Raw genomic sequence first — 18,410 nt, 5'->3', positions numbered from 1 at the left:
TTCGGGGGAGGACATGTCTCCTTCCGCCAACCTCCCCTTGTAGAGGGCTGTCCTCTGACGCAGCCGTCTCACCAGGTCGCAGAGCTGGGCGTCGGCGTGCTCGTTTATGACGGGGGCCCCAATTCGTCTGTGTTTTGAAATGAAGGAGGGGAACAAGTGGCGGTGGAGACAGGGCATGAGGAGACACACAGGGAGGGGACGAAGTTTTTCCACCTTCCCAATATACCCAAGATGATTAGCTGCTCCTTTCTGCAGCCGAACAGAATGACTCCAGCACTCGGCTTGCTGGAAACTGTGCCGCTGCAATACAGGTGTGCCAGGGAACAGTTGGCACCCGCAAACAGCAAGTGGCCATTCTTGCCCGCATGGATCTCAACTGTGACTCTGCCACTAAATCGTATCATTAGCAGAATGAAAGCTTTAGCTGGCATGGCAGGCAGGATCCCAGGGTGGCCCTTGGCGTGCACGTCCCGCATAGTGCTGGGGACCGCCAATGCGGTGGGTTTTAAACCGGAATCGAGCCCGTCACATGGCTCAGTCAACTCTAAGGTAAGGACGTTATACAGGTGAGCCTCTCACTAACAGCAGAGCTGGTGACAGAGCAGGTCAGAGGCCTGAGGCACGGAAGGATTTACTTGAGGGAAATTCTGCACATTTGGCTCAGAAGAGGAAAGGGGCTCTGACAGGACCTGCATGAGGCCTCCAGGAGGTGAGGGTGACCCTCGGCTAGCTGGTAACAAGGGAACAAGGACCCAGTCCCACAGCCATGAGGAGCTGCATTCTGCCGATCATCTGGATGAGCTTGGGACAGATTCTTCTTGGCGCCTCCGGGTAAGAGCCCAGCCAGGCCTGGACAACACCTTCTTTTGGCGGTGTGAGACCTTAAGCAGAGAGTCCAGCCAAGCCCACCCAGCCTACTGATCTACGGAACTGTGAGCTAGTCAATGGGTGCTGTTTTAAGCCACTAAGTTTGTGACAGGTTGTTACACAAACTAACTCAACCTTTCTGGTACCAGGGACCGGTGCTCCTACGAGCATGTAACACCTGGTGATCTGAGGCGGAGCTGAGGCGGCGATGCTGGCGCTGGGGAGCGGCTGCAGATGCAGACGAAGCTTCGCTCCCTCACCTGCTGCGCACCTCCTGCTGTGCGGCCCGGGTCCTAAGAGGCCTCGGACCGGTACTGGTCCATGGCCCAGGGGTTGGGGACCCCTGCTTTAAGGAACTTCCCTTCTAAGAAAACATTCAAGCAGACTAACAGGGGATGAGACGTAAACCCATGGACTTCATAAAGATGGCGTCTCTGCACGGGTTCTCCTTAGAGCTCACTCTCTCCCCCGCATCCTTCCTCCTCAGGTCCGACGCGGGTCTGCCCGGGCCCGCACAGGCTCTGCCCACCCTTACCTCCCCTCAGTCACACCTGCCCTTTCCATCTCACTCCCAAACTGGAACCCAGGGAGTCCACTTGGGGACCGGGTGACCTGAAGGCTCCATGTAAAGAGAGCCCTACTGTGGGCCCCTCTCCACTGACCCCTGGTCCCTTCCCGGCCCACAGATACAGCATCGCTGGCATTGTCCACAGATTCCCAGACCACTGGTATCTTTCTCTCTTCCCTTCTTGTTATCATAGTATAATTTATACCACTTTCAAATATAAAAGTTCTGCCTGGGCATCAAGGTTCTTCAAATGTGCCCACTAAGACCTTTACAAGTGTCTGGAATGGTGAAGACTGAGCTTCAGCGGAAGAAAATCTGATACATCTTAATAAATAGGGGGCAGTATATCCGCAAAACCAAAAAACCTTTTTTTCTTATGATTAAAAAGTATTGTCATATATATCATTTCACAGATTTCTTCTTAAAATCTTAGTACGCTTGGAAGTTTATTCACCCATCAAACAGTTATGGAGTTTCTACTTTATGTACTGGAAATATAAGGTTGAGTGAGACAGAGGCTAGCCCTGGGGATGCTCACAGTTTCATGGGGAGGCAAGGATGTGACAAATGAATAAGTGACAATAAGTAATAAAGGTGTAGAGAGTGCTGCTACCTAGAACTTGGCCTGGGGTATCAAGGAGGGCTTCGCAGAGAAACATCTCACGTCTGGAAGGACAAGAAGGCCTCGGACAGAGGAATGAAAGATGATGGGCTTTCCAGGCCTTGGGAATGAACAGCGTGTTCAGAGATGGCAAGGAAGTGACATGCTAGCAAGCGTTTGCTGCGCCTGAACCGCAGTGTGCACGAGCGCTGGGCTGGCAGGGTGGCGGCAAGGTCCGGGAAGGTGCGTTCGGTCAGGTTATGATGCTCCTGCGTGACCTACTGAGGAGTTTGGACACCGACCTGTAGGCTAACGGGAGCTCAGCAGAGCACTGAGGGGGGGTGGGCACGGGCGGGGAGACATCTGGGAGAAGCAGTGACAGAGGGAGGGCTGGAGATGAATGCTGGCCACGCAGGCCGCAGAGCAAAGCGAGCGTGCTCAGGAAAGGGACTAAAGGACTGCTCACGGGCAGAAAGCAAAGGATCAGAACTTCCTGGATCTTCTGGATAAATCCACATAAGGAATCAAGACTAACTCCAACATTTCTATTACAAGAGACTAGATTCATAAAGACGACATTAATACAAACAGAAATTCAGAAAGGAGGTGTTTGTGTGTAGTGGGTGTATGGAAAAAGTGAGGATTTTTTTTGTGTGTATATGTTCAATTCGAGATGTTTGTAGGACTTTGTGTGAAAGGACTTTGCCTGAAATACCCACGAGGCATTCAGAAATACAGGTCTGGCGACAAGATCTTGGTGTCATCAGTGAGAATGGGATGTTTGGAGTGATGTACGTAGATGACATCATCACAGACCAAAGTTCTCAAGGTCAAAAACTGTAAGTTTTCTTTATTCTCCACAAGACCTAGGATGAGGTAGGTCTTTAATAAATGTGTATTGACTAAATAAACCCACTACTTCTAACCTTTTGTTTGGCCTTATTTGATGTGTCTCGATGTGCTAAAAAATCTATAAAAAGTGAAGTTGAGGGTTGGTGGATCATTAACTGTAAAGTCAGATATTCGAACTGTCACAGTGTCTAATTCAAGCCTAAGATCTAAGGAGAATGTTTTTCCTTTCCCTGAATTATCTAAAAGCCCTAATTGACCATATTATTGCCACTTAATCTCACCAGTTTGTACTGTGCAAACCTACCTCATGGTTAAAATGCTAAAAATTTATTAGAAAGCATGCCAGCATTTCAAACACATAGCTATATTTCATCTACTATACATTTCCCTTCTTGTATTAGTTGAGCATTTATACCTCAATCTATTTCATCTCATTTTCTTTTGTTCCAGCTTCTTTTCTGGAGTAATCTTTGCCTATACACACACATATCGATATGTATATACATACATATGTACATACACACATATATATGTATGTACACACATATGTACTTACATACACACAGAAGCTAGGAATGTATTTTTCTTTAGGCAATTTAGTGACTGAACTGAAAAAGGTAAATAGAGATGAAAAAACATCTATTTCATGGGATAAACAAAAAATCGAATGGGGGTAAAGGAGGAAACCAATGGATATGTCTTATACAACTAGGCCTCATTTGAGCTATATTTGGTATTTTTTTATTTATATTACTAATTATAGATTTAAAAAACTATTCCTTGTAAGTCCTTGATGAAATATTTGGTAAATAGTAAAGACATTTTACACATTTTGATAAACATAGAAAGGAAAGTCTTATTGGATACTCATTGCTTACTGAGATGGATGAGGCTTTTAAAATTTGTTTGCGTACCTATGGAAAAATAAAGAATTAATTATTGTTAGAATGATGTTTATTCCTTTTTCTGATAAAGGTGCAGAGAAAACTCACTTTGAAGAGCTGGTGGAAAGGATATGGCTGCAGCAGTGTTCCCGTTTCTTTAAATTCCGTCAGAGACACAGGCAGAAAGAAAGCGTGGGGTGGACGGCCGCCCTGAGCCGGGCCGCGGGCGCGTCCGCTCTCCGGCCGTGCAGCATGACGATGCGGGACGCTTGGGGCAGCCTTCCTGCCGCCACGCAGGGGCGAAGGCCCAGTGTGGGAGGCGGTGTGCGGGGCGCGGGAACGTCAGTTTTCAGAAAGAGGCCGCACATGAGACGTGGATCTTGAAACTCTCTGCCCTCGTGGGGAACGTTTTCCCGCGCACCCCGTGACACATGTTCCCTGGTTTGAGACTGTCGCTTTAGCATGACAACGCAGAGGGATGACTAAGTTCGAGGGGGTGAAATGGGGCGTGGTCGGGGTAAGTTCACGCGGAGGTGACATTTGAGCAGAACCTTGAAGGGTGGATGGCTCTTTGATCGCGTGAAGAGACAATACGCTAGGCAAAGGGGACAGCCTGAGACCAAGGTGTGTTAGTTGCTGCCTTGTGGACACAGAGAAGACTCAAACATTTTGCCGTAGAATTCCAAATCGCCTACAATTTGGCTTAAAAGGCCAGCTGAGATCAATGGGGAAGCACAGCAGAATTCTCAGAAGAGGGGCGCTCTTAGCTATGTTTTAGGCAAATCACTGAAAAAGAAGAGAGAACTGGCTGTGGGAAGGAGGCAGTGTGACCGAAGGGAGGGAGCCAAGTGAGAGCACGCGGGCTGATGCAACAGCAGGAGATTTCAGGCCGGGTCAGTGTGCTCCCTGGAATGGTGCCTCGCTCAAGTTCACGTCCACCTGGCACCTCAGACTATGACCTTATTGGGAAATAGGGCTGTTACTGATGTAACTCCTGGATTTAAGATCGAGTCACGTTGGAGCAGGGTGGGCCCTTAAGCTAATGACTGGTGTCCCTGTACGGAGGCCAAGTGAAGACATGGAGAAGACACACAGGGAGATCAGCACGTGACAAGGGGGGGCGGGGCTTGGGTTGGGTTTTCCTCAGCCGAGGAACACCCAGCTTGCTGGCAGCAGTGGCGGTAGCCAGGAGGGAGGCCTGGAACGGGCACGCCTCAGGGCTCTCAGAAGGGCCAGGTTGGCCCGCACCTTGCTCTCAGGCTCCTGGCCTCCAGGACTGTGAGAGGATACGTGGTTGCTCTGATAGGCCACTTAGTTTGTGGCAATTTGCTGCGGCAGCCCTAGGAAACTAACAGTTAGCAAAGAGGATAACTGCGTCCACATGGGTAACTCAGAAGGAGACATGAGTTGTAAGAGACATACAAACACGTTCAATTTGGTACATGTTCAACTTGAGGTGTAAATGAAGAACCGTTATTTCCCTAATGCACCCAGCGCAGCATCAGTTGAGAAGTGTGTCTGGACGTCCGTGGCTGGACTGAGCTGGAGATGCTGAACTGGGACTCGCCTGCCTAGAGGAGGTGGGGGAATTACGGTGGGTCAGACTGCTGGTAAGAGCTGGCACAGGACAGGAAAAGAGAGGAGGTCAAACCGTGGAATCTGCTGACATTTAAGGAGCAGCATGAGAAAAGGAACTGGGAAGTACCAATTACAGAGGTAGATCTGAGAGAGAAATGTCACGAAATCAGGAAAGCTAAGAGTTTGGAAAAGGAGGTCAGTGGTGTCTCGTGCTGCACACAAAGTGAGTAGGATGGGGACGAGAGGCACCTACAATTCTAGCAAGTAAGACTTCATCATCTTTAAGAAACTTGGTTGAAGAAATGTGCAATGTGGTAAAATTTTATCATTTTCTCCCATTTGTCTCAATAAGTATTTTGTAAAAAAGTATGTAGGATCTGTCTTTGTTCTCTAAATAATATATTGAATTTCCATTCATTATTTCCCAAACTCAATTAAAAGTGATATTCATTTCCTCTAATAAATCTTCTTGAATAAATTTGGGCTTTCGCAAACTTTGCTAGATTCCTCTTAATGCTAAATTAAGAATTAAATTCATTTTCCAATGATTTGACTCATTAAAAAAATTCCAGTTAATCGAAGTCCTATAAAACCTGCTATTTCCGTCGTGTTGAATGGCAGACAGGAATTAGGCAAAAAAAATTATATTCCACTTTGAGGAGTTTCGGGGGAAGAGAGGAGCAGGCCTTTTATCTTTTGCTGTGCTTTCACAAAAATTAATGATAAATTCAGACAGTTGTCCTCAAAAGTCACATCTGAAGCAAAGAAGCCTGCTTTGAATAAGTGAACATTTTTTTAGGAGTAAATTTCTGATTGAAAATACCTGATGTTACTATGAAGTTTTGATTTTTACCAATGTATGTGGTGATCTACCATAAAACCTACAAGTTTTAAGCAAATTTAGGACAGGACAGATACAACTCAACCGAGTCTCACTCTGCGGCCTTCTCCCAGGAGATTTTGAGCTGTCTCTCACACTGCAGTCGTGCATATGCTATTGTCTGTACACATTAGTTTGTACATATGGTAATGTACATATGGATCGTATGATGCACAATTTCCTAACCTAAATTATCCCTGATCTGTCGAGAACGTGCTGCAATGCATCAGCAGCTCTGAGCTGGCTCTGCACCCCTCGGCAGCTGACCCCACAGACCCTTCCTCTGTTAGCCTGCCAGTGCTAGAGGTCATGTCCATGGTCTTCACTATTACTGTTTGTGGCTCACATCCTAATGGCCCACAAATGTAGTGGTGTCGAACTTTATGAAGTTTAACAACTATTTTAAGACTAAACTAACAAAAAAGCTATAAAAATATTGCAACATAGATTACAAATTTATATCCATAAGACCTATATGTACACATATACACAAACACATCAACAAACACACCGATATACACAATAGCAATCCTTCCCAAATCTTAACCCAATGGGAAAGGGAATGAATATCCATATCAATAGAAACATAAAATTGTCATAATACTAATACATTTCATTTCAATAAACATCTTTACTTCCTTAATGATTTCAGGTATTTTTTTTTAGAGCAAAGTAAGCAACAACTATGTTTTCATTTTTTTTCCATATAGGGGCAAACTGAAAGAGCTGAAGAATGCATTAAAAAAATGTTCCTGAAAACTGGAATCTTGGTGAAGCTCTGAGGTGCATTTTAAATGTCTCACTCATTTATTCAGCAGATGCTTACTGCACACTTACTCTGTATGAGAAAACATAACCTGATATCTGTTCACTTTGAAGATCCTTTAACTAATATTCCTTTCGTTTTATATATGCCTTTACATTTGTTCTGACTTACTAGCCTCTTCTGAGTAAACTGCTGTTGTCTTTATTTAAAAGCTGATGTGTCAGGATGTGCTATGGATTGCATTCTGTGCCCCCCAAATTCATATGCTGATGCCGCAAGCCCTGAATCGGCAGCATTTGGAGACAGGGCCTCCGGAAAGGGAATGAAGGTTACATGGGTCGTAAGGGTGAGGCTCTCATCTGACAGGGTTGGTGGCCTTACAGGAAGAGGAAGGGAAGCCAGAGCCCTCTCCCTGTGCGTGCGCAGAGGAAAGGCCACGTGCGGCCGCAGTGAGAAGGCAGCCATCCGAGTGTAAGCCAGAGAGAGGGGTCTGACTGGAGACCAACCCCGGCAGCGCTTCAGTCTGCACTTCCAGCCCCCAGAACGGCGAGACGTAAGTTTCTGTGGTTTAAGCCACCCGGTCCACGGTATTTGGCTATGGCCACCTGAACAGACTGCTACAGATTGCATGCAGGCCTGGAAAAAAGGGGGAAAGCTATTTTAAGAAGCAGATGAAAAACTGGATCAAGATAATGAGCTAAATGTCATAAATCTCTCAAAATGACAGAAAAGATGATTTAAAACATCTACAATGCTGGAAAACAGGAAATTGCTAGCCATGAAACAGGAAATTTGAGAAGTTTCTTCAAGACAGAAAGAGCAGGGGTTCACGTTAACTCATTTAATTCTCGCAAATTGTGATGCGCCAAGAGCAGTGCTGCTGCTGTCATTTTTCACGAAGAAAACCATGGCCCGAACTCTCACCGGAGATGTCTGTGGCGAAGCGAGGGGGGTCCTGGCTGCAGCGGCCGGCAGGGCCATGGTCAACCAGCAGGGTGGTGACAGGCACCACACTCGGCGAGGCAGCGCGCCTTCTTTCTCACCAAAGCTGCCCTGAATGGGTGGAAAAGCAACTGGCTCCGGGAAGGGCAGTGAGACGGGAGCGGCCTGGACAAGCACAGGATTTCCCAGGCGGATGCAAAAACCAGAAGGAGCTGGGGGCTCCACGCATGGACAGCGGGTCAGCGCTCTGCTCCTGGCCACACTTCTCCCCACAATCACTGTACAAAGAATACAGTACGTGGAACGGGATCTACAGCAATGGCCTCCCCCCATGGCGGGGTGAGGTGAGGAGGTGGGTGAGGGGTTCGGTGGGAATGACCTTCCCCAGGTGCAGGCAGTAAAGGGGTGTCTTGCCTGGAGGGAATTTTTAAAAAGCTATAGATGACCAAAACTTGGTCTGCTTTTTCTTATCACAACGTACTGATAATTGTGAATAATGTTGGTGATAAACTACTTTTACCCCAAAGGCAGACCATTCCTATTGTCCCCTCTTTGTACACTCCTGAGCCACACAGTTATGGGCAATTTCAAGTACAAGGATGATCACACAGCCAAGAATTATCAAACGACTGCACAAGATCAACTATCTGAAGCACTCAAATGAACAAACGGGAAAACTAATACCGGAGGGAACAGAATGAACCAAATAGGTGGTAATTAATATCTTCATAGAGATGAGAGGATATTGATTTTATGTTCATTAGGTTACTGTGAAAGAGAATCAATTAGAGACTTAGGGATACAAATTTTTATCATCCAGAAAACAAAAATAAAACAACAAAAACAAAATACATATAAAGTTAGCTAAATTGCAGGACCGACGCAACGGAAGACTCAGTGAGTTGAGGGATTCTCCCAGATTGTACACAGAAGGACAAGTGTCAAAGCGTGCAGGACAAGGTAAGACGGCGTGAAAGGTAAGTCTAGAAGTTCTAACCTAAGTTAGACAAGTTCCCAAAGGAGAGAACAGAGGAACAAAAGGAGATAAACCAGCCAAAGGAACGACAGAGAAATCTTTTTTTTAGAGCTGAAGAAATGTGCAAGTCTTCAGATTCAAAAAGATCACCAAATGCGAGTGAGATGAATAAAGAAAACTCAAACCTAGCACAGTTATAAATCTCAGAACACCAAGATTAAAGAGGAAAAACCCTAAAAGTTTCCAGAGGTGGAGAGAAAACCCTATAAATACAAAGCCATTAGGTCGGCACCAGGCTTCTCACTGACACAACTGGACCCTAGAAGGTGGTATTGCAGTATCTTGAGATTTCTACGGGAAGTGAATTTTCCTTGCAGTCTGTGCTGGCAAACCCTACGTAAGATCTGCTCTTTGCTGTGCTCAGGGAGACTTCACCTTGCAAGCACAGCTCTGCTGGCTTAGCAAGCAGCAAATTCAATTTTTGTGTCAGCTCTTACATGGTGGCCTCTTCCTTCAACACTAGAAATATAATTTATAAGGTAAAAAGGTTTGAAAAGTGGAAGCAGATGAAGTAGTTAGGCTTTCTGTTGGCAGAGAATATAGAGCTCTGGTAAAGTTAAATTGAGAAATTCAGTTTAGGCCTTGCAGCTAAAGCAGATTCTCCAGCCTTTCCCTGAATCTAAATTTGGGAGCCACACACTGAAGGGAAACGCGTTCTTTCTACAGGTGAGATCCCACTGCGAGTGGCAACCTCCGTCAGAAGGAACTCGTGCCCAGATGGCCTTGGTGCCTGGGAGAGGGAGCCGTCTAGGGAAAGGCAAGGCCTGGTTTCCTGCCTTTGAGGCACAGCGACCCCAGCCACTAGTACTAAATGTCCTGGGTTCTGACGAGATTAGTAGCTTCTCTATGAGTAAACGGAATGAGATGGTGGGTAGCAAGAGGCAGATGTGACAAGAGGGATGCAGAAATATTTCAGCTCCCCCAAGCAAATGCCAATGACCCTGAGGCATCTGTCACTGCCTTGGCAGCAGTGTGTGTGGCTGTGACGTGGGGATGGAAGGAGGAGCTCAGGATGCAAGCGCTGACTCCTTTAATGCCAGTGAAGATGGAGTGAAGAGCTCCAAACAGGTCGGGGTTCCCTCTGGAGTAGTGCAGTGGCTTAAGTGCAAAGGGAGGTGATGTGTGGAAAGAGGGATCCCAAGACTGTCTGAGCCGATGATGACGCAAAACCACAGGAGAGCCTCCTGCAACCCGAAATAGCGCAGAAGGAAGTCAGGCCAGGGAGGGCGGAAGTCAGGGTGCTGACCACCGGACACTAGAGTTAGGTCCTGATTCTGCCCACTGGGCACAGGCCCACAGAACAGAAGGTGAACTGTGGTGGTCTGCCCGTGTGTGGCTTTCAGAGCCCTGGGGCGCCAGGTCCCAGTCCTGCCCAGCTAGGGATTAGGAGGCTCAGTGTCTGGTGAGGCAAAGTACTGGGGAAGATTCTTCCTTAAAAGGGAGTGAGTGGTAAATGGTTAGCAGGGGTACAGTTCCTTAACTGGGAAATATTTGCACAGCTTCTTTTCTCTGAAAGCATGGAGAGAGATCATTTGTATTCTAGGTAAAGAGTTAATGGTACCTAAAATAAAGAAATAATGTAAAATGAATTTCAATCTGATATTGGAATAAAGGAGAGGATGGTCATATATTTAAGAAATACTCTGAGTATCACTTTCATGGTTTCTTCTTTTCTTTCTTCCAAATGTGTGAAGACGCATCAAGTTGACCTGAAGCACTAAAGAGCCAAACTAAATATGTTAAAGAAAGTGCTGGGCATGCGGATAAAATAATTGTTTAAAATAATTTTTTTCCTTTAAGCTTCTAAGTGAAAGGATGAAGTGTCTATCAGAAGTAAATAAGAGGAGATTAAATTCAACAGGCTGCGGACAGCTTCTGAGTCAGCGAGAGAACTGCTCGCGTCTACCGCTGCATCGAAACTGTCCTTAAGACGCAAGCAGACTCTGATGACGTCCCTTCTCTACTAATAATTACATTTTCATCAGGAATTTGTTCTGACTGGGTCACCGCCATTCACTTCGTTGCTGTCAGTTATCTAATGCTGGGAACAGACTACAGGATGTCTGTGCCACTCTTAGAGAGGCACCAACTGATTTTTGACGAAAGGTACAAAAGCAACAGCTCTTTCAATAAATGCTGCTGCAACAAACAAACATCCAAGGCAACAAGGTGAACTTCAACCAAAACCTCATACTTTATCCGACAGCTGACATAGTATGGATCATGAACTTTAGCGTAAAAAAAAAAAAACTATAAAACTTTTAGGCAAAAAAAAGGAAAATCTTCTGGCTCTGGGGCTAGAAGAAGAGTTCTTAAACTTGACACCAAAAGCACAGTCCATAAAAGAAAAACTATAAATTGTATCTGATCAATATTAAAACTTCTCTGTCAAAGATCCTGTTAGGATGGAAAGACAAAACGGGGAGGAAATATCTGCAAGCTACATAATCAACAAAAGTCTAGAATATATAAAAATCCTCTCAAAACTTAACAGCAAGAAAATCAAAATACAATTATAATGTGAGCAAAAGACATGAACAGGTGTTTCATGGAAGCGGGATACATACACAAACCACACATGGGCACATGACAAGATGTACAGCACCACTGGCCATTAAAAAATGCAAGTGAAAGCCACAATGAGATCTCACTATACGCCTATCAGAATGGCTAAAATAAGAAACCACCAAATTCTGGCAAGGATGTGGGGAAACTGGGTCACTGATACATTGCTAGTTAGACTATAAAATGATACAGTCACTCTGGAAAACACCTTGGCAGTTTCTTATAAAACTAAACATGCAATTATCATGTGATCCAATAATTGCACTCTTGGACATTTATCCCAGAGAAATAAAAATCTGTGTTCACATAAAACCTGAACACAGATGTTGACAGTAGCTTTACCTGTGATAATGTCAAACCAGGAACGACTTCTATGACTGAATGGTTAAACAATGACAGAATGATGTAATGGATTACTACTGAGAAAAAAGATTAAAAGGCATCACTGATGCACAAAACGACATGCAGGAATCTCTAGGGAATTATACTTATAAAAGCCAATGCGTAAAGGTTAAATATCATATGATTCCATTTATATAATTCTTGAAATGACAAACTCATAAAGATGGAGAACACAGCAGTGATTGTTGGGAGCCACCAGGGACAGACCTGCAGCAGGGAGGAAGATACGGGGGTCATAAAGGGGCGACAAGAGAGATCCTTGATTGAGTGTTTTGTATCCTGACTGCGGCGATGGATACATGGACTTACACACGTGATAAAATGACCTGACTCTAAATACATGCACACACACCAATAAGCAGAAGGACAAGATTAGCAGGTTATCTATGTTAATATCCTGGTTGGGATATCATACTATAGTTTTGCAAGACGTTACCATTGAGTAAAGGGTAAAAGGGAACTTTCTATGTTACTTCTTACAATGGTATATAAATCTATGATTATCCAAAATTAAAAGTTAAAAAAAACCCAGCATCATTACCCTGATGGCGGACGCGGTGTTCTCAGAGAAACGCAGAGTGCACTGACCCTGTGACTCAGGCGGCCGTGCGGCCGTGCGGCCTGGGGACGCGCAGCGCAGCACGGGCATGCCCCGAGAGCCGGGCAGAACTGCAGACTCACGGGTCCACCCCGGACTGACCCAATCAGGCCGTGCAGGCTGACGAGCTCCTCGGATCATCTGCACTCTCATTAAAGTCTGTTCCACGAGTAGTCTTGCAAGTTTAAAATCTGTAAAGTGTTGGCAAGAGCCGCACTTTTCCGCTGGCTTAAGCCTGCCTCTTCTCTTCTCAAGGGAAGGCCAAAACATCCTAACTTTCCTTGACAGCTAGCTGTGTCAACATCACACGTGATTCTCACAAAACTCAGTGAGATGGGCTTCATTACATCCCTTTTCAGATGAACAAACTGAGTCCCAGCCCATCTAACTGAAAGTTATTTATGGAAAATAGGTGATAGAAAGTTATATACAAATTATGACAGAGCTTTAGAAGAGGAAATGGAAATAATCAGAACTCAATGTTCATTGATCTGTAAGGTGAGTGTTTTGATTTTAAGAGACTAAACTAGTCTTATAGTGAATTACTTCTCTTAAAAAAAGGAGAACATTAAGAGTTCATGGAACACAATGAGTGAGAATCTTGTCACTTGGGTCATATTTTAGCAGTATGTGTGCTGGAAGGTGAATCTGTTAAAATTGATTGACATTAACTTAAACTTAGTTTGCTTATGTGTAAGGTAAAACTAATATTTTACAGAGAATAACATGATACACTGCAAGAAAACACTTTAATCTTCAAGAGGAAAATGTGGAAAATCAAAAACACCATATGGTACTACAACATAACTTTCCAAGGCTTTTCAGAGAGGCAGGCTACTCTCCTGATGAACATTGTAATCAAATTTTATGGTCAAAATTACTTACCATGTCTTGTGCAAATTATGTGTATGGTCATTCACAGGCTGTATTGCACTGAATATTCAATCCAAATCACCTCGTTTCTGAAGGGCATAATAGCACACAGCCATAGAACCTGCCCATAAATCACCCGGCATGGCTGAGGGAGCTCCCATTTGATCTGTCTGCAGACAGTACAGATCTTGGTTGTGCATCACAGATTTTTATGGAAATCAAGGATATCAATAGTCATATAAATTTGCATTTGCAGCTTGATTTCTCTTAGCGAACGTGACAGAATCATTCTATCGGCTATGAGAAAGCTGCAAAAGCAATGCAAAAGAGATTACCGCTTAAAAATATTGTAGACGCCCTATGGCTCTGTTCTTTTTAATCTAGTATTTGAGAAGAGGAGGTAACTGTCAGCACAATTATATAAGTGGCCTTTTGGAAACAGAACTTCGTGTCTGGCTTTCTAGCAATAACCTGGGCTCAGGGCGTCATGCAGTTGGTGACTGGCTGGGGTCATTACAGTTCCTGCCATGCCGCATGGAGTCCTAGGTTCTTACTCAGGTGGTAAGATACTTGTCATAGAGATTGTGGTGGCGTTGGAAGCAAAGGGCCAGCACTGCAGCTGGAGAGAGGCATGCTGCCGTCAGACCCTCGCGTGGCAGAAAGTCTTGCTTGTGTGCAGGGAAAGCCCAAGTTTTGTGGGGCTGCAAACATAATTTATAAAGCTCTTTTAAAGGAAAAGGATAGAAAATGATGAATTCTAATTTCAACAGAGTACTATAGGGAATGACTTCAGAGCACTTCGGAGGCGGACTCAGACATAAGCTTTATGAAAGCACCATCCGGAGGACCACTGCTCATGCGGCAGGATGGCCGTTACCACAGAGACGGGAGGTCAGCGTTGGCGAGGTTATGGAGAAACTGCAACCCCCCTACTTTGTTCGTTATTGGGATCATAACGATGGCTCGGCAGCTGTGGAACGCAGTCTGACCACAGAATTATCATGCGATTCCACAATTGTGCTCTGAGGTTTATACCCAAATAGTGGAAAACAGGTACGTAAGTCCATCTAGCAGGATGTGTAACAGCCCTATGCACAACAGCTGAAAGATGAGACCAGCCCAAATGCCCATCAGTGGATGAACAGGGAAAATACGGGGTGTGTGTGTGTGTGTGTGTGTGTGTGTAAAATGGATTATTATTCAACCATAAAGAAGAATGAAGTACTGAGACATGCCACAACATGCATGAACCATGACAAGGTTACATTAAGTGGAAGAAGTCTGACACAAAAGGTCATGTTGTCTAATTCCATTTAGAGGAAGTATCCATTGAAAGTAAATCCATGGTGACAGAACACAGGCTGGTGGGATGCTAGGAGCAGATGGGAGAGACTGGGGAGAAACCGTTCAATGGGTAAAATATTTTAAAGTGATGGAAATATTTTGAAAGTAGACAGAAGTTGCTGCTGAACAACACTGCTAACTTACTAAATGCTACTCAATTGTTCATTTTAAAATGGTTAATTTTACATTTTATGACTTTCGCCTCAATTGATTATTTTTTAAATCCACCATACGCTCATTCACTCAATTAGTAGTAATTGACTGGTACTAATGTAATATGACAATATGACATTACATTTCATGCGCTAAGTTCCATGGAAAGGCGATCAAGTGCTTACAGAGTACCTGTGTTGATGTGGGTGTCAGGAGATGCTAAGGTTAGTCATGTTATCTGTTTTACAGAACGCAGTACCAAAACAAACAAAAAACAAAAAACCCTATATTAACACAGTCACAGAATTGTGTGACATTCACAATGATCATAAAGAACTATCAGGCAAGGTTTCAGAACAAATGGGCTTGAGGTCATCGGAAGGGTATGTGGGTCTACGTGACGGAGGGGCCACAGTGGCAAAAGAGGGGGCAGAGACATGGGGACAGAAATGAGCGTAGGTCCCAAGGGAGCTACAGAGAAGGCCTCCGGGAATGTTTGGGTGGTATCTGCATATAGAGTTGGCTAGTTACTATGGGGTCAGATAACAGAATTGGGGGCTCAGCAGAATTGGGGACAGGTGGGAGGCACGTGAGGGGGAGCGACGGTGTGAGCACAGGCGTAGAGGCGGGAACACTCAAGGGAAGTGGTGAACGTGCTCCTGCAGGCTCCTAATGTGGGGTTCGCGGATCCCTAGAGGTTCCTAGACTGGGTTCAGAAATTCCATGAACCCATGAAGTTGCATACTGCTTTTAAAATGTGCGTAAATACTTTTCTGGAGATGTCTGTATATTTTTAGTAGATTTTCAAAGGGTAGCACCTCATACATTAGGATTTAGCAAAGATCATGTACTGCAAAAAAAAAAAAAATGCTGGCAAACACTATTCTTTTTCACTTTTTAGAAACTCGTTTTCTTCATAGAGCCAGAGGCTTAACCTTGGGTATGAAATATCAAAAGAAATGTCTTATATCCTAATGAGCTTGTAGAGCCTGGCACCATCACCAGAGAGACTGGCCCCAGGGGAATCCGAGTGGCCTCCCACTGTGGCATCTGCCACATCCCTGCAAGGGGGCAGCTGGCTTTCAGACGCACCCCTCCCTCTACCATCCTTAGCGTGATGACGGGGAGACAGTGATGGCCTTCGCAGCAGTGTGACGCAAAAGGAGGTAATCTGATAAGCGCTGTGCCCTGACAGAAATTTCTAAGTGCTTAAAGGGGTACAGCAGGGCTTTCAGAGGCTACGCACTGCATGGCCTTCCACTCAAAGAAATCTCTCTCCTCCAGTCAGGACGGATGCTATTTGATCTCTCTCTGAACTTTGTCAAGCATAGTAATTGTCTTTCATTGTAAGCAGCCTGTTCTGTAGATAGCTCTCATGACTGGTAAGATCTTTTAAAATTAATAGACTTTATTATTATTGAAAAATATTTTAATTTGGGGGGTAGTTTAGGTTTACAGAAAAATTGAGCAGAAAGTACAGAGAGCTTCTCTGGTTTATCCAGCCCCACCCCACAGTGTAGTCCATCTCCTACACTGATGAATGAATGTCGATTCATTATTATTAACTCAAGTCCACAGTTTACATTAGGATTTATTCTGTGGTTATACAGTTCTGTGGTTTCTGACAAATGCACAATGATATGAATCCACAATTAGACTATCACACAGAATGGTTCCACTGTCCTAAAAATCCCGTGCTCCAGCTCTTCATTCCCCTGTCCCTTCCCTGAGCCTTTGACAACACAGATCTTTTTATTATCGCTCTAGTTGTGCCTTTCCCAGAATGGCATATGGTTGAGATCGTATAGTGCATGGCTTCCTCAGATTGGCTTCTTTTAGCAATTTGCACTAAAGTTTCCTCCATGTCTTTCTATGACTCGATATCTCATTTTTTTTGGTCACTAAATAATTTTCCATTGTGTGGATGTACCACAGTTTATTTATCCATGAGCTTACTGAAAGACATCTGGGTTACTTCCAAATTTTGGCAACTATGAATAAAGCTGCCATAAATATCCGTGTTTATGGTTTTGTGTGGACATATGTCTTCACTATATTCAGTAAGTAGTCCCTAGGATCGTGCTTGTAGGTCATATGATCGGTCTATGTTTAGCTTTGCAAGACTGTTTAGCTGAACAGTTTCCTGGAGTGGCTAAACCATTTGATTCCCACCAGCAATGAATAAGGTTTCTGCTGCTCCACATCCTTGCCAGCATCTGGAGTTGCCAGTGTTCTGAATTATAGCCATTCTAATAGGCATACAGTAGCATCGCCTTGTTATTTTAATTTGCACTTCCCAGGTGACAAATGACATCAAGCATATGCTTACTTTCCATCCGTATATCTTCTTTGGTGAGGTGTCTTCAGATCCTTTGCCCATTTTATTTTTTTTTTAATAATTGGGTCCTTTTGTTATTGTTGAGTTTTAAGAGTTCTTTGTATATTTGGTTATCAGATATGTGTTTTGCAAATATTTTTTTTCCAGTCTGTGGTTTGCCCTTTCACTCTCTTTGCTGGCAAGGTTTTATTGTAAACCAACGTGAGACAAATGTCACACATGATCCTTAATTTGTTTTCTGAAACTACACAGGACAAATCGAAACCCTCTTTCATCCAATGGACAAAACCACCTGAAGACAACCATCACTTCCTCCCCACTGTGAGCTTTCGTTTTCCAGGATCCCAAGTTGCCGAGGATGTCCTCGTCTTGGCGAGATCCCGAGGCCCTTCGCCATCACTGTCGGTGCCTTCCTTGGAAAGCATTCCATTTGTCAGAGTTCCTTCTTAGAAGTGATGCTGAGAGACAAACAGAACACTGCAGCTGTGTTCTGATTAACATAAATAACAGTGGTACTATGCATTCTGCTTTCATCATCATCATCATCATCATCATCATCATCTTTGTTTTAAATTAGTTAAGTGCCAATGTCTGCTCATATTAGTCACTTTCCTCAACTGTCTCCCAGCTCTTCTTTGAGGCTCTCTCTTCACTTGTATTCGATTGAATATTTTAAACTTCTATTTAGAATTCTACATTTCTATTACATTTCCAAATAATTTTTAAATTGCATTTCATGCTTTCAAGTTTTTTTTTTTAACAGTCTTGCCTCACTTGAATCTCACAACAACCCCATGAATGAAGCTGCTCAAATGTGATCGTCCTCCTTTTCAGATGAGGAAACTGAGGTTCTAGCAAATTAAGAAATTTGTCCAAGTCTACAAGAACAGTAAGTGGAAGTTTGAAGATCAAGTTCTTTTAGTTTTGTTTGTTTTAATCTATTATTCTTTTTACCCTATCGCAAATATATTAGCTTTCCTATCTTATTTTATTTCATTTATAGACTTGGGACTTGTGTCATCTATGGCTTTTTCCTAGACACTGAAAAAAATGTTGAGCTGCACAATATAAAATACAGTCTGTACTAATATCTTTAGAGATTAGGTTTACACTGGTCCATTTATGAAAATTTAGTGGATACACTTTTCAGCTATGAATTCACT

General features: G+C 44.0%; 1 protein-coding gene across 1 annotated transcript in view; it reads right to left on the bottom strand.

Annotated features, from left to right (window-relative positions):
- The window catches only part of CNGB3 (cyclic nucleotide gated channel beta 3), a 100,403-nt gene that overhangs the window by 50,761 nt on the left and 31,232 nt on the right, over nucleotides 1-18,410 (bottom strand). The window contains exon 4 of the mRNA XM_011375916.1: nucleotides 14,201-14,222. Coding sequence (XP_011374218.1) covers nucleotides 14,201-14,222 — 22 coding nt within the window. The remainder of the gene's footprint in view (nucleotides 1-14,200; nucleotides 14,223-18,410) is intronic.

This window comes from Pteropus vampyrus, unplaced genomic scaffold (assembly GCF_000151845.1).
Source record: "Pteropus vampyrus isolate Shadow unplaced genomic scaffold, Pvam_2.0 Scaffold280, whole genome shotgun sequence".
In the NCBI taxonomy this organism is placed as follows: Eukaryota; Metazoa; Chordata; class Mammalia; order Chiroptera; family Pteropodidae; genus Pteropus; species Pteropus vampyrus.
The sequence above is the reverse complement of the archived record's forward strand: the minus strand, read 5'-3'. Positions and strand labels throughout refer to the sequence as shown.